General features: G+C 47.9%; 1 protein-coding gene across 5 annotated transcripts in view; it reads left to right on the top strand.

The window, feature by feature from the left end:
• Window positions 1-15,106, top strand: part of rfx3 (regulatory factor X, 3 (influences HLA class II expression)) — a 572,273-nt gene that overhangs the window by 399,266 nt on the left and 157,901 nt on the right. For 4 of the 5 annotated variants that reach the window (XM_038804657.1, XM_038804656.1, XM_038804658.1 and 1 more), the window contains one exon: window positions 13,140-13,214. The exons of the other annotated variant lie outside the window; for it this stretch is intronic. In XM_038804657.1, the coding sequence (XP_038660585.1) occupies window positions 13,140-13,214 (75 nt within the window). The remainder of the gene's footprint in view (window positions 1-13,139; window positions 13,215-15,106) is intronic. 5 annotated transcript variants of the gene reach the window in all.

The raw sequence follows: 15,106 nt of genomic DNA on the forward strand, positions 1-15,106 counted from the left end.
GAGTCATTGGACTCGAAACGTTAGCTCTTTTCTCTCCCTACAGGTGCTGCCAGACCTGCTGAGACTTTCCAGCATTTTCCCTTTTGTTTCAGAGCCATCCACCAGAACCGCCCCCCCCCCCCCCCCCCCCCCCCCCCCATAACAGAGCTCACCAGCTGCAACCACCTCATAACAGAGCACTGACCAGAGACAACCCCCCCCCCCATATAACAGAGGTCCCTTCCTGGAAGCTTAAAACAGTCCAGACAGACACAATGGAAAAAATCACTGCTTTAAACTCACTTGTGCCCTACACCTGCTCTCTGTCTTCCAGACAGATTAATTTTTGGTTGAAGACGTCAACACAAAAACCCTTATGACAAATAATGCAACACAATAAATTAGACTGCTTGGCAGATATTGATCAGGAACTTGTAAAATCAAGCAGGCTTTATGGAGTTGTGAGATGGTCACTGACTGCTTGCTAAGCTTGACTGCTGGAGTACTTTCCAGTTGATGTTAAAACAGCAGCCTGTCTTTAGAACATTTGTTAAAACTGGCGAAAAGACCAGAGACTTGGGCCATTATGGGTTAATTACAACTTAACAATCAGTCTCTGTGCTTCTGGCCAGAATTTATTGCTCCCCTCAGGAGAGAGACATAGTGGCTGTTATCAGCTCTTCCAACATAACAGATTTCAATCTATCTCTTTTACACTGTCTGTGTGGAGTCTGTACATTCTCCCCGTGTCTGTGTGGGTTTCCTCCGGGCACTCCAGTTTCCTCCCACAAGTCCCAAAAGACGTGCTGTTAGGTGAATTGAACATTCTGAATTCTCTCTCTGTGTACCCGAACAGGCGCCAGAATGTGGCGACGAGGAGATTTTCACAGTAACTTCATTGCAGTGTTAATATAAGCCTACTTGTGACACTAATAAAGATTATTATTATGATACTTAATAATCGGGAGCCAGTTCGTCTGCACTTCCTCTACCTTTGTTGATCTATACAATCAGGTGTGAGATTCCACTGGCTGAGGGAGGAATTCTTTTGTTCTTGTAACTGCTTTTGGTACCTTCCAGAATAAAGTGCCAATCTTGTGCTCACAAGACTTGGAGCAGCCATGCAGACAAACATTTGAATTATGAATATAAGTAGGTCACTCGGCCCCTTGAGCATATTCAAAAAGATTGTGGGTGCTCTAATTATTTTTTTATTTTTTTACAATTAAGGGTCAATTTAGCGTGGCCAATCCACCTACCCTTTGGGTTGTGGGGGTGGGACCCACATAGACACAGGAGAATGTGCAAACTCCACATGATCAGTGACCCAGGGTCGCGAATGAACCTGGGTCCTCGGCACCATTATTCAGCAGTGGTAACCACTGCAGCACCATGCCGCCTGGAGGTGCTCTAATTATAATCTAATTTTTACATTCCTGCCTAGCCCTAATTACTTTCACCCTCTTGCTTATCAATAATTTATCTACCTCTGCCTTAAAGGTAATCAAACACTCTGCCTCAACAACCTTTGAGGAAGAGAATTCTAAAGTGTCTCAACCTTCTGAGAGAAAACATCTTTCCCCATCTCTGTCTTAAATAGGAGATCTCTTGGGCGGGATTCACTGACCCTGGACCGAGTCGGAGAATCACCGGGCCAGGCGTGATTCACGCGACGCTACCCCGACGCCGGTCCACCGATTCTCCGGTCACCGGAGAATTGTCGCCAGTGTGGTGTCAGTCGGGGGTGATTCTTTGCCTGGGATGGGCCAAGTGGCTGCCAAGTAAGCCCAAGTCCCGCCTGCGCCGTTCACATCTAGTCTTACCCGGCGGGACCACGCCGTCCATCCTGCGGGGGGTGGTCCGACCCCGGGGGGGTGTCCTCCACCGTGGCCTGGTCTGCGATCGGGGCCTACCGATCAGTGGGCCGGCCGATTGGTGGGCCGGCCTCTCCTGGTGGGGGCCTCTTTTACTCTGCACCGGCCCCTGTAGCTCTCCGCTATGTTGCGTTGGGGCCGGCGCGGAGAAAGAAGCTAGTGCGCATGCGCGAGTTCGTGCTGGCCACAGCCCGCATGCATAGACCTGCGGCGCCCGTTTGACACCGGCATTGGCAGCTGGAGCTGCGAGAGTTGCTCCAGTGCTGTGCTGGCCCCCTGTAGGGCTCAGGATCGCTGGTCCTGGAGGCCTGTTGATGGCGTTGTAAAATGCGACGGCGTTTACAATGGCGTCAACACTTAGCCTCAGGACCAGAGAATCCTGCCCCTTATTTTTAAACAGTGACCCTAGTTCTAGATTCTCCCACAAGAGGAAACATCCTTTCAATATCTACCCTGTCAGGTCTTTCCAGGAATTTATACATTTCAATCAAGTTGCCTCTTAACAAAGAACAAAGAAAAGTACAGCACAGGTACAGGCCCTTTGGCCCTCCAAGCCTGTGCCGACCATACTGCCCAACTAAACTATAATCTTCTACTTCCTGGGTCCGTATCCCTCTATTCCCATCCTATTCATGTATTTGTCAAGATTCCCCTTAAATGTCACTATCGTCCCTGCTTCCACCACCTCCTCCGGCAGCGAGTTCCAGGCACCCACTACCCTCTGTGTAAAAAAACGTGCCTCGTACATCTACTCTAAATCTTGCCTCTCACACATTAAACCTATGCCCCCTATTAATTAACCCCTCTACCCTGGGGAAAAGCCTCTGACTATATACTCTGTCTATGCCCCTCATAATTTTGTAGACCTCTATCAGGTCGCCCCTCAACCTCCGTCATTCCAGTGAGAACAAACCGAGTTTATTCAACCTCTCCTCATAGCTAATACCCTCCATACCAGGCAACATCCTGGTAAATCTCTTCTGCACCCTCTCTAAAGCCTCCACATCGTTCTGGTAGTGTGGCGACCAGAATTGCACACTATACTCCAAGTGTGGCCTAACTAAGGTTCTTACTCTTGACTCTTCTTACTCTTCTAAACTCCAGCAGATACAAACATAGCCTGCCCAGCCTTTACTCAAAAGACAACCTGCCCATCCCAGGTATTAATCTAGTAAACTTTCTCTGAACTGCTTCCAATGCATTTATATCTTTCCTTAAATAAGGAGAAAATACTGTACACAATACTCTAGATGTGGTCTAATCAATGCTCTGTTTCCCAGGGTAGAGGCACCAGGTCCTTCTTCAAAGAACTCCAGTAAATTGGTTAAGCATCATTTTCCTTTCACAAAACCATGTTGGCTCTGCCTGATTATCTTGAATTTATCTAGTACCCTGCTATGACATCTTTAATAATTGTTTCTAGCATTTTCCCTTTGACAGATGTTAAGCTAACTGGCTTGTAGTTTCCTGCTTTCTGTCACTCTCACTTTTTGAATTAGTTATTTTCCAATCTAATGGAACCTTCGCCGTGTCTAGTGAATTTTGGAAAATTAGAACCAGCGCATCAACTATCTCACTGACCTCTTTTTTGAGACGCTAGAATAAAATTCACCAGGATTTGTCAACCAACAGTTCTAGCCGTACCACTTCCCTGGTCAGACTAATTTTCTTGAGTTCCTCGCTCCCTTCCAATTCCTAATTTAGGTGACTTGTAGCAGCGATACAGACGAACGTACGACTTAGGAGTAAAAGTAGGTCACTCGGCCCCTTGAGCCTGTTCCGCCATTCAAGATGGTCATGGGTGCTCTAATTATAACCATATTTAAATTTGATAATAAATTTGATAGAAATAAAAATGTGGTGAAAGTGGAGGAAGAGCTCACAGTTTGAAGTTGTTGAACTCAATGTTAAGTCCAGAAGGCTGTAACGTGCCTAATCAGAAGATGAGGCGAAGTTCCTCAAGTTTGCGCTGGGCTTCACTGGAACATTGCAGCAGGCCAAGGACACACATGAGAGCAGGAGAGTGAGTTGAAATAGCAAGCGACAGGAAGGTCTGGATCCTGCTTGCGGGCGGACTGAAGGTGTTCTGCAAAGCAGTCCCCTAGTCTGCAATTAATCTCTCTAATGTAGAGTAGACCACATTGGACAGCAAATGCAGGAGACCAGATTGTAGGAGATGCGCATGAAGCCCTGTCTCACTTGCAAAGAATGCTTAGGCCCTTGGATTGTGAGCAGAGAGGAGGTAAAGGAGCAGGCGTTACACCTTCTGGGAAGAGGGTGAGGTGTTAGAGTGATGGAGGAATGGACCATGGTAATCCAGAGGGAATGGTCCCTGCAAAATGCTGGCAGGGAGTGAGGGGAAGATGTGTTTGGTGGTGGCATCATGCAAGAGTTGACGGAACTGGCGGAGCATGATTCTTTGAATGCGGAGGCTAGTGGGGTGAAACGTGAGGACAAGGGGGACCCTGTCCTTATTTTGGGAGGGAGGGGAAGGCATGAGAGCAGATGTGCGGGAGATGGGTCAGACACGGTTGAGAGCCCTGTCGATCACAGTGGTTGGGAAACCACGATTAAGGAAGAATGAGGACATGTCAGCAGCACTATTTGTTTTTAAATTTAGAGGACCCAATTCATTTTTTCCAATTAAAGGGCAATTTAGAGTGGCCAATCTACCTGGCTTGCACATTTTTGGGTTGTGGGGGCGAAACCCACACAAACACGGGGAGAATGTGCAAACTCCACACAGACAGTGACCCAGAGCCGGAATCGAACCTAGGACCTCGGCACCGTGAGGCCACAGTGTTAACCCACTGCACCACCATGCTGCCCTGAGCAGCACTATTTTGGAAATAGATACGATGGAGGTGAAGGAACTGGCAGAATGGGATGGAGTCCTTACAGGATGAGGGGTGTGAAGAGCTGTAGTTGAAGTAGCTGTGGGGGTGGGTTTGTAATGGATATTAGTGGATAATCTATCCCCAGAAATTGAAATGGAAAGGTCACGGAAGGGAAGGGAAGTGTCGGAGATGGGCCATGTGAAGGTGATGATGGGGTGGAAGTTGGAAGCAAAATTAATACATTTTCCAGGTTCAGACGGGAACATGAAGCGGCACCGAAACAGTTGTCGCTGTACCGATAAAATGAGTTGTGGGATGGGGCTGGAGTTGGACTGTAACAAGGAATGTTCCACATACCCCATAAAGAGACAGGCAAAACTGGGACCGATGTGGGTGCGCATAGCCACACCTTTGGTTTGGAGAAAGTGAGACATAGGTTTACTTGCTCAATCCGTGCAGACTTTGGAGGGAGAGACCCTTTGAAGAACAACCTAAAAATCCTTCTGTCTTGTCAGAAGCTTCTGCTCAACCTGACAGCATTCGGCAAAACTGCAAACTGCAGATAGACTTGGCTCCTCCCTTTAAGTACATCATCTGTATCCCATTATGATGTTCCATCACCTGCTCAGCTAGGATTCCATACATTCCCTCATAAATTATCCCTTATCCAGGGAATCTCCAGCAATCATAACAATGTTCCATTAGGCCCTTATCTGTTACCAAGTAAGTGGTTGTAATCAATTATTACCTTTTATGATTCCTAATTTCAGATTTAGCGGACATATAGGGTGGGATTTTCCGGAAAAATTTCAAAGTGCTGTAGCGAGCGGGAATTGCCCCGTTTCCCGTCGCTCGGCCCACGAGGCCGGCAACACTATTCAGTGTTAATTGGTCCACTTAATGAGGCCTAACGGGCTTCTCACCCTGAATGCTGGCTCACCAGCTGATTCGCTGGCACCGTGCTCGCCAGCTCCCCACTAACAACATCGAGCCATTAAGCCACACTTGCTCAGCCAACCCCATCCAGCTCGCAACAATGGCGCTGATGAGACCAGCCTCATTCAGAGATTCAGAGATGCTGCCCTGGGGAGGCTCCTGGAGTGATGGAGGCCAGGAGGGATATCCTGTTTCCCCGAGGGTCCCGGAGGATGAGCCTCAAGGCAGCCAGTGCTGCCTGGGACAAGGTGGCAGCAGCAGTCAGCTCAGGCAGTCTGATCACGAGGACTGGCCTCTAGTGTTGGAACGTCAACAACCTACAACAGGTAGCACGAGTGAGTAGACACCAATTTCCCATCTCCCATCCCCCCAAGGGAGCACCCCCCCAGGCAACCCCCAACCCTCCCTCCATCCCCCTCCCCCGTTGCTCCCTCTACCCACCCCTTCAACCCTCCCTACACACCCGCCCGCCACAACTGTGAATCACGCGTGCAGGTAGCGATGCCCTCTGTGTCCCATCAGGAAAACCTCTCCCATAATCAGCGGGAAAGAGCGCAGACTGGCGGTGGTGTGCCGAAATTAAGAATCCTCACCTCCTTCGAGGTGACTGGTGTGGCCAAAGACAAGACGGTCACCAACACGGAGGCTGGCGGACGCCGCAGAGGTGAGGGACCACCAGGTTCCACTCGGACATCCTGTCAAACGTGAGTTGTTATTGCCTTACTGACTGACCCATCTTTCCCACTGACCACATGTCCATTCTCCCGCAGGTCCAGCAGCCGACGCCACCGGCCTATCCCGGGCGGCACCGTCTCCGGGGAGGAACACCTCGGAGTACAGCTCCAAGAATGCAACTGTTATAGTCGCAGCAAAGCCCACTCCTCCAGCGCAGATACACACTACTCGGTGGGAAATGTTAGTGATCAGGCCTCTGGGGCACAATCTGGTGAGCACCACACTGCTGCTGATGTCCATCAGGTGGAGGCAGGAACCCCCAGGCGAGACAGCAGTTGGAGGTCTGCTGGATCCCAGGACCCAGCTGGGTCCCAGCCTGATGCTGAGTCTCTGGAACACAGTTACCCGGGGCTCATGGGGACGATAGGGACCAACCTGAACATTCAGATGGAGATGTCAACGTCACTCAAGCAGATCCATGCCCGTTTGGAGGAGTCAGAGAGGCTACAGGCACAAGAGATGGCGAAGGCAATGAGTGACACCAAGGCTAAAACTGCTAGGTTGGCGACCGCAGTGGAGAGCATGACGCACGAGGTCAACACCATGAGTGATGGTGTCCAATGTGTTGCACAGTCGATGATGGCCATGACTGAGGGTCTTGACAGTATGTCTGTCTCACTGGAAATTGTCACTCAGTACCAGGCCAACCTTGATGGGGTTCTGCGGGAGATGTCCTGCTCTCAGATGGGTATGGCTGAGGCACTGCGGAGCATGGCCCAGTCACTGGGGGATGTGACCCAGTCACTGAGGAGTATCGCCGAGGGGTCAACACAATGGTACGGACTATGGGGAACCAGCAGGACTGGCAGAACCAGATGATGCAGGGTCAGCCAGGGCCTGGACCAGCTGCCCCTCCGTCCCAAGGTAAACCCCAGGGCCCTACAGGCACCGACTAGGAGGAGGGGGCACTGTGTCAATCCTGACCCGGCCCTTTGGCGGCGACGGTGGCCACCAGCATTCCTGAGTTCTTCCCCTCTGATGAGGCCGCGTCACAAGGTCAACACAAGGGACGGGGCGGCACAGCTGTGCCTGTGCTGTCAACAGGTGATCCAGGGCCCTCAGGCCCCAGAGGCTGCCTGCCAGGGGTTTCGAAGGCCATGGGACAAGGTAAGCAGCTGGCTGCCTCCACCTCAGATGTGCATCGTGGTGAAACACCAAGACTTAGTGGTAGAGCTAGGAGGGCCAGGCACATTGGGCATTACTGAGGGCACTGGGGTAGGGGGAAGGGTTAGGTAAGGGGTGGGGTTGGGGGGGGGGGGGGGGGGGCGGCACTATTGGAAATGGGGCATTCACTTTCTTCCACAATGCGGGCTGACCCCCCCCCCCCCCCCCACCTATTGCCTGTCTCTCCAGGCTACCTCCCCCTCTCCGTGGCACCCTCCCACACTCCGGCCATGGTCATGGCCCGGGAGCTGTGTCCCTTCCCCTGGGAGTTCAGATGTTGGCTGCTGCAGGTGTGGTGTTGACTCCCACACAGTGTCCAGGCTTCAAGCTGCGATCGGAATGCTAGGCAATGACTCACATGCTACATGGCCCGCCTACCCACATGGACCCACTTGGCATATGTCACGTGCCTACTTAACCACGATTGACAATTCCCGATTGCCTCTGCCGCGCATCCAGATGCCTCAGCAGTCAATGGGGGTGATTGGTGGGGCAGACGGGCAGGGACAGGGGTTGCCCCCGGAATGGGTTTGGGATCCAAGGGTTGGCATGGTGGTGCCGCGAGCGATTGCCCCCCCAGTTGCCCCACCCTCCCATGGAGGCCCACCCATGTGGAGGGTCCCCACCCACCACCGAGTAGTGGGGCAGCAAGCCCAGAGCCCAAAGGTTCTTTGCCTGTGAGCAGAGATGGCTGTTCACCTCCTTGGCTCCCCACAGAAGCCCTGACGTCAGGTTGACGTTTTTCAAAAGGAGTACTAATTGGCGCCAGCGTGAGCACTTGCTGGGGAGGCCGGTAAATGACAGGAGGCCGTTGGATGGTGGGTGTCTCTCATTAGTTGTATCGAAATGGGGCTTAAGTGCTGATAATTGGTTCTCGCCGCGCTAAGCGAGGTTTCCGAATTCGCCTATGGGAGCAGGATGGTTGCATCGCAAACTGTTTGGCGCCTGGTGCGGTTCCCGTTTATAGCTCTCCTGCTCTTCACTGGTCTCGTTACGCTTGAGCACGAGTGTAACAAGACCGGAAGATCGTGCCCATAGTCTGGACACCTTAACCTAGGTTCTTTAATAATATTACGGCAGCAAATATATACCTTAACTCAGGCTTTTAGAAACAACAGATTAAAAATATATCAATTTTGTACATTCATCACAATACAGTTTTGGTTTTCTTTTCATGTCTTATTGACTTTCCACTTACCTCACATTTATAACATCACCTCACCATCATACACGTGGCAATGCTGCAAGGCTCACGCCCACATGTCATAGGTTAAGAGTGGCACTGCGGCGTAGTGGTTAGCACTGCTGCCTCACATCACCAGAGACCCGGGTTCAATTCCAGCCTTGGGTCACTGTTTGTGTGGAGTCTATACATTCTCCCCATGTCTCCGTGGGTTTCCTCTGGGTGCTCCGGTTTCCTCCCACAGTCTAAAGATGAACTGGTTAGGTGGATTGGCCATGCTAAGTCGCCCTTTAGTGTCCAGGGATGCGCAGTTTGGGTTACGAGGATAGAGCCGGATGGATGGGGGACTGGACATGGATAGAGTGTTCTTTCTAAGGGACGATGCAGACTCGATGGGCTGAATGACCTACTTCTGCACTGTAGGGGTTCTATGTTACACTACCAGCTATTCAAACACGACTGCTGTATCCAAGCATAACAAAAAAAATAGTGATGAGATAAACAGAGCAATGTCAGTGGATTTCACCTTTGCAGCCGACAGCTCAGACACTGACAACACACATAATTTAGAGGACATATTAGAAGTGAAGTTTAGATGTGGTGAGAGAGCAGACATGAGTGGGTGGCAGCCAGAGCACGTTGTAGGGACTGTGGAGGTACTAGGATGCTGTTGCCCATCCACCAACCAGCCTATATTGTTTCTACCCACACTGAAATACTACAGTAAGCAGCTAGGCCTTGAAGGGTCAGAGCTTTTTGAGGTTGCACTGCAAGGCCGTCTCCAGGCTCTCCTGCTGAAAGCCATCAGCTTTCCACCTGCCATGCCGCAGCCATTGTGTCAGCACAACATGGGAGCACTCGCACAATTAAAGGCAGATGGAAGATGAGTGTTAAAGGAATGCAGAGGGGGTCATATGGCATGATGAGAGTTATAAATTAGGTTCAGAATGTATAATTTGTGTTGGCTTTTGTTTTTGCATTATGCCCAAGTGGAGCCATGATGGTCAGTGACAAAAGGAAGGTACGGTATGGACCTCTTGGTGACTGGAAAATTGGGATTGAGATTACTGATATTACACTCAGATGATTTCTTCATGTCTAGGTTGTCTCTTCCTTTCCTCTTCCATCTCCTTCTCTTCCTTCTGCTTCTCATGCTCCTCCTCAGCTGCTTACCATATTGCTGATGGCAAGGGCAATATGCAGCAATCAACATAAAACTTGACACCCATTCTGGTGAGTACTGCAGGGCTCCCCTAGAGCAGTCCAGTTAGTGAACATATTGTTTCAGTGTGCCAGTGGTCTGCTCTATCACATTTCATCTGGCAGAATGGCTTTCATTGCAAGTATACTGCAAATATGTGCATGGCTATATACTGAAGTCAACAGTCATGTTGTCAGCGAAGAGCTCATGTTGCCCAGTAGTCAACCTTAGGTTTGTCATGATGGTACAAATACTGCTCGCACAAAGGACTGCTACAGAATGAAGGCATCCATGCCTGTGGCCGGGATACATTGGATAGTGACCTGTATGGTTCACTGCCTAGGTCACACACTAGCTGGATGTTGAGTGCGTGGAATCATTTTTGGTTTCAGAATAGGGCAGCACTGACTTACAGTGCCTGCAGGGAGATATATGTGCGGTCAATGACACCCTGCACTATAGGGAACCTGCGACCTTTGCAAAGTCACATGTCCGCTCCTCATGCTTGCTTTTGGAAAAGAGAACCTCAGTGACTTCTCTCACTCAGATAAACTTTCAGATGTTGCAATAATTTCCCCCTTCAGTCCAGAAAGAATTACAGTCACCAGCAATTAGGACCTCAACCTGCTCTCGGGTTGTAGTTGTGGCTACAGCAAGGTGCAAATTTCAGTGGGTAGAAGAGCGTGTTGCAAATTTCATTGCGGACATCCTTAACAGAGGTGCAAATTCGTCACTTGTTCCTTCCTGAGATTCAGGTAGGAAAATTGCTCCCTGAAAAGCTTTGCAGATATGGCCTCCTGCTGAGGGTTCTTCTCCCCTTCTTCCAGCCTCTTGTCCTCAATGCATTTTGGTAATGTTGCTTATTTTCCAAGTTATACTATATTCTAAGTTGAATATCATTGGTGCAGCCATATGTGGGAGCAATTGGTTTGTGTAGCCACCTTGAAGTCAACAAGAATTCCTGCAGCACTTTTCACACATATCCCTTTAGATTTTTATAATTTATAATTTTAAATAACTATAGATAGCACCAAATGCTAATAGATTCATAGCAACAACTAGAAGAAATCAACCAGAAAACAACCTGTAAGACGGTGATCCTTTTAAAAGCGCTTGTTACAGTGGCTAGTGGGGACTTCATGGGCCGATGCCATTCCTGCTGCTGCACACATGTTCAGCTGTGCAAGGTTAAGAGAGAGTATTGATTCGCGCATTGAGCTCCAAAATGACAGCACTGTTCTCAAATCAGCATTGCATGCTGATTGATATCGCAACATGCTTGTTCTGCATACTTCGGGCAGACATTTACTGCAGACATATTAACTCCTGCACCAATATGCTGGTCATGTAATTAATAATAATAATACTCTTTATTAGTGTCACTGGTAAGCTTACATTAACACTGCAACGACGTTACTGTGAAAATCCCCTAGTCGTCACACTGCTGCGCATGTTTGGGTACATGGAGGGAGAATTCAAAATGTCCAATTCACCTAGCAAGCACGTCTTTCGGGACTAGGGGGAGGAAACTGGAGCACCCGGAGGGAACCCACGCAGCCACACAGACATGTGGAGAACATGCAGACTCCGCATAGACACTGTCCTAAGCCGGAAATCAAACCTGGGTCCCTGGCGCTGTGAAGCAACAGTGCTGCGTGAAATTCATCTCTCAGGTGCGCACATGTGCCTCAGACACGATTTTGGTACTATAAAGGCCCTCAACAGCCACAATACAAGTGCTAAAGAGGCTAATGTCTTATTTTTCATTATGTATCATGGAAGGAGCAAAATAGTAGTTTAATTTGAATCGTAGTGACAACTTTCTGACGATTTCTATAATGTTGATTTTCTGTTTCAGCACTTATTGCTTCTGTAAAGTGTTACTAGCTTCTGGCTAAACAATTACTCGCAATTCTATAACTACCTTCATGTGAAGGAAGATGTCTCAAAGCGCTTTACAATTATAATAATAATCTTTATTAGTGTCACAAGCAGGCTTACATTAACACTGCAATTAAGTTACTGTGCTAATCAGAAGGGAACGATATTTCAAATCCCAAGCAGTCTGGGGGGGGGGAAATAGCAAAATGGAGAGGGTTCATGTAACATACCAGGTATGTGTTGAGGAGAGGGGTTTTGAGAAAGTTTTTGAATGGTGAAGGGAAAAGTACAAAGATAAAGGAACTGGGAAGGAAGTACCAGAGAGAAGAAGTGAAATAGATGAACAAACAAATAACAATGGTGGAACAGGGAAAGGAAAGGACAATCGATCATTTGGTGTTAACGGATCAAGGTTGCTTAACTGGACTTAGCCAGGATAAGATCACAAAGTTTGAGAGGAGTGCATCCATGGGGAATGCATCCATGGGGAGTCTAAGGCTTTTGACGTTAATTCCATGAGGCATGGGAGACTAGTATAGAAGGCAAAGCTTATAGGAATGAAAATGAGGATATGGGCTGCAGCATTTTGGATGGGGTGAATCTTGTGAAGGATAGCTTGGAGAGCATTGGAGAGATCAAACCACTAAGTTGTATTAGTGGGGGCAGACACCGGTGTAGCAGTGGAATAAAGACATGCATTTATATAGCACCTGTGATGTCTTCAAAACATCCCAAATTGCTTAACAGAAAAATAATTACTTTTTGAAGAGTAGTCACTATTGTCCAAATTTGATCACAGGACAATCTCACAAACAGCAGTGGAATGAATGATGAAGTAACTTGTTTTGGTCGTATTGACTCAGGGGTGAATGTTGGTCAGAACACTGGTGGAATTTCCTAATGTCATCCGGCAAAAAGCCCAGCATGTTTTCCGAGTCATCTGGACAGCCCAAGCGTGGCCTCAGTTTAACATCTCACCTTTAAATACAATACTTCTTACAATTCCATCCTCCATCAGTACTACACTGAAGTACTAAGCTAGATTAACATGTTCAACTTCTGATATTGAATTTGAACCCACAATCAGTTAACAATTGCCCAGATCAAGGGGAGAACTCCCTGGTGTCCTGGGTGATATTTATCCATCAACTAACATCACTAACACAGATTATCACATTGCTGTTTGTCAGATCTTGCGCTGTGCAAATTAACCACTGTGTTTCCTACATTACTGCTGTAACAACACTTCAGAAGTACTTAGTTTGCTGGAAAGTACTTTGGGATGCCCTGAGGTCATGAAAAGTGCTGTATAAATGCAAATTTTTATTTTTTTTTCTTTTCTAACTCAGGCAGGGATGCTACCTCTGAACCAAGCTGATACTTTGAAGAAAGTGGAAGTGGACACTTGGAAGAAAGCTGTCTTGGTAATGGTGCAGTTGTGGGGAAGGGAAGTGAGCTTAGGTTTAAACAGTTTGCCAATTTCCCACATTTTCATAAACCCGATCTAGCAGCAAGGGCGCTAATGTGGGGACGATTTTCTGGCCACATTGTATCTGATGCAAATCTCAAAATGGGATTTGCGCCCGGCACCAAACAGTTTCCGATGCTCTCGGCTCGCTCCAGCTGGCGCGATCTGATTCACACCCTCACTGCGAACAAACCAGGTCAGCATATTTAAATTTACATTTAAATAAGCAGTATCTGTTTTAAACTGGATTCTCCCGGTTCCTGCAATTTTCCCTTTCACCGGTACAACGTGAAGTCTGTGCAAATCACTACTGGTCTGCACAAATGGAGAGCAGATGTGATGACCACAGCAGGGACTCATAGGCCACTGTAGCCCCAAAGTGATCAGGGATATGGCAAGGCAGTGCTCTGGCATCCTGACAGTGTCTGAAGGGAGCGAGGCATTTCGTGACCACATAGCGGGGTACCGCTCATCTTAGGGCGGGTGGGATGGGTGGCCAGAGGCACAGGTATTGTGGGGGTAGGGGTGCATCTGTATCAGTCTTCTGAGTTTGGGGCACCCTTTAAAAATGGTGCCCCGATCTCTGAAGAGCCGGACCTGCCGGCGTCTTCAGTTCCCACATATCTCATACACGGCGCGGTTCACCCCAGCCTCCAAAAACATTTCTAAGTGTGGGTGAACGTAATCTGGATCGCCTAAAACCACCTGGTGGAAATCGTAACTCATTTCCCGCCAGAGGCCACACTTAAATGGTTTTGGGAGAATTGCGCTCATAGTCTCTGACAAAGGCAAGAAGTTGCTTGTGGTAGCCAAAAAGATGGCTAGACTTTTGCTGACATTAGGCTGGAAGAAATTTTAGTCCTTGATGTAGCTGTAGCAACTGCCTTCAGATTTATGTAGAAGACAGAGAAGTCGAGCTTGGCATCAACAAATGTAGAAGCTAATCCATATTTATGTAGATGATGAAGAGTAGGAAACCACAGGTGCACCCTGGAGCTAAATGGAGAGGCAAAATGTTACTGAAGTGTAGTGGTTGGGTTAAAACAGGTATGAGCAGAACAAGCGTAATTGATGAACTGCTGAAGAAAGACAGGAGGATGGCATGGTCAAAGGTGGTGGAAAGGATAAGAAGAAACTAGAGAGCCATAGTGTTGTATGTGTCTCAATATTGTTTGTGACTTTGACCAGTAAAGTAGGTGTGATTAAAAAGCACATTCAAAGGATTTGAAGAGAGGGCTGAACTAGGAGACATGGATGTCATCTGGGCAAGGATTGGAATCTGGACCATGTTTTTTGTAACAATGGCCAGTTCCGATCCAAGTTCTCCCTGCCAGCGAGACCGGAGAATTTGGCACTCAACAATACTCCATTCACTGCGGCGGGACTAGAGAATCCTGCCAGCCTGAACAGGTGGAGAATTCTGGCCAATATCACAGAAAGTACTTTTAAAGTCAGACAATTAATTTAGGGAAATGTCATTCCAGAGAAATCATGGCAAGGAATCTTTATGAGAAAATCAGAATTTATATAGTGCAGGCTTATTTTTACATTTGGTGATTTAGATAACAAGAATGTGATAATTTTGGCTTTGTATAAAAGTATGTTCTGTTATAATTTTTATGATATTGACATATTGAACTTTTTTTCCATGATATCCAAATAGAATGTTAATCAGTTTGGACAATTGACTTCACAAGGCCTTTCATCAATGCTTTCTCATAGACCAACTATTTTAAGTTACAGCTTTACAGACTTAACATTGAGTTCAACAACTTCAGAATATGAACTCTCACCTCCACTTCCACATCCTTTTATCATTTCTATCAATTTGCTTTCATTTCTCCATCG

This window comes from Scyliorhinus canicula, chromosome 8 (assembly GCF_902713615.1).
Source record: "Scyliorhinus canicula chromosome 8, sScyCan1.1, whole genome shotgun sequence".
In the NCBI taxonomy this organism is placed as follows: domain Eukaryota; kingdom Metazoa; phylum Chordata; class Chondrichthyes; order Carcharhiniformes; family Scyliorhinidae; genus Scyliorhinus; species Scyliorhinus canicula.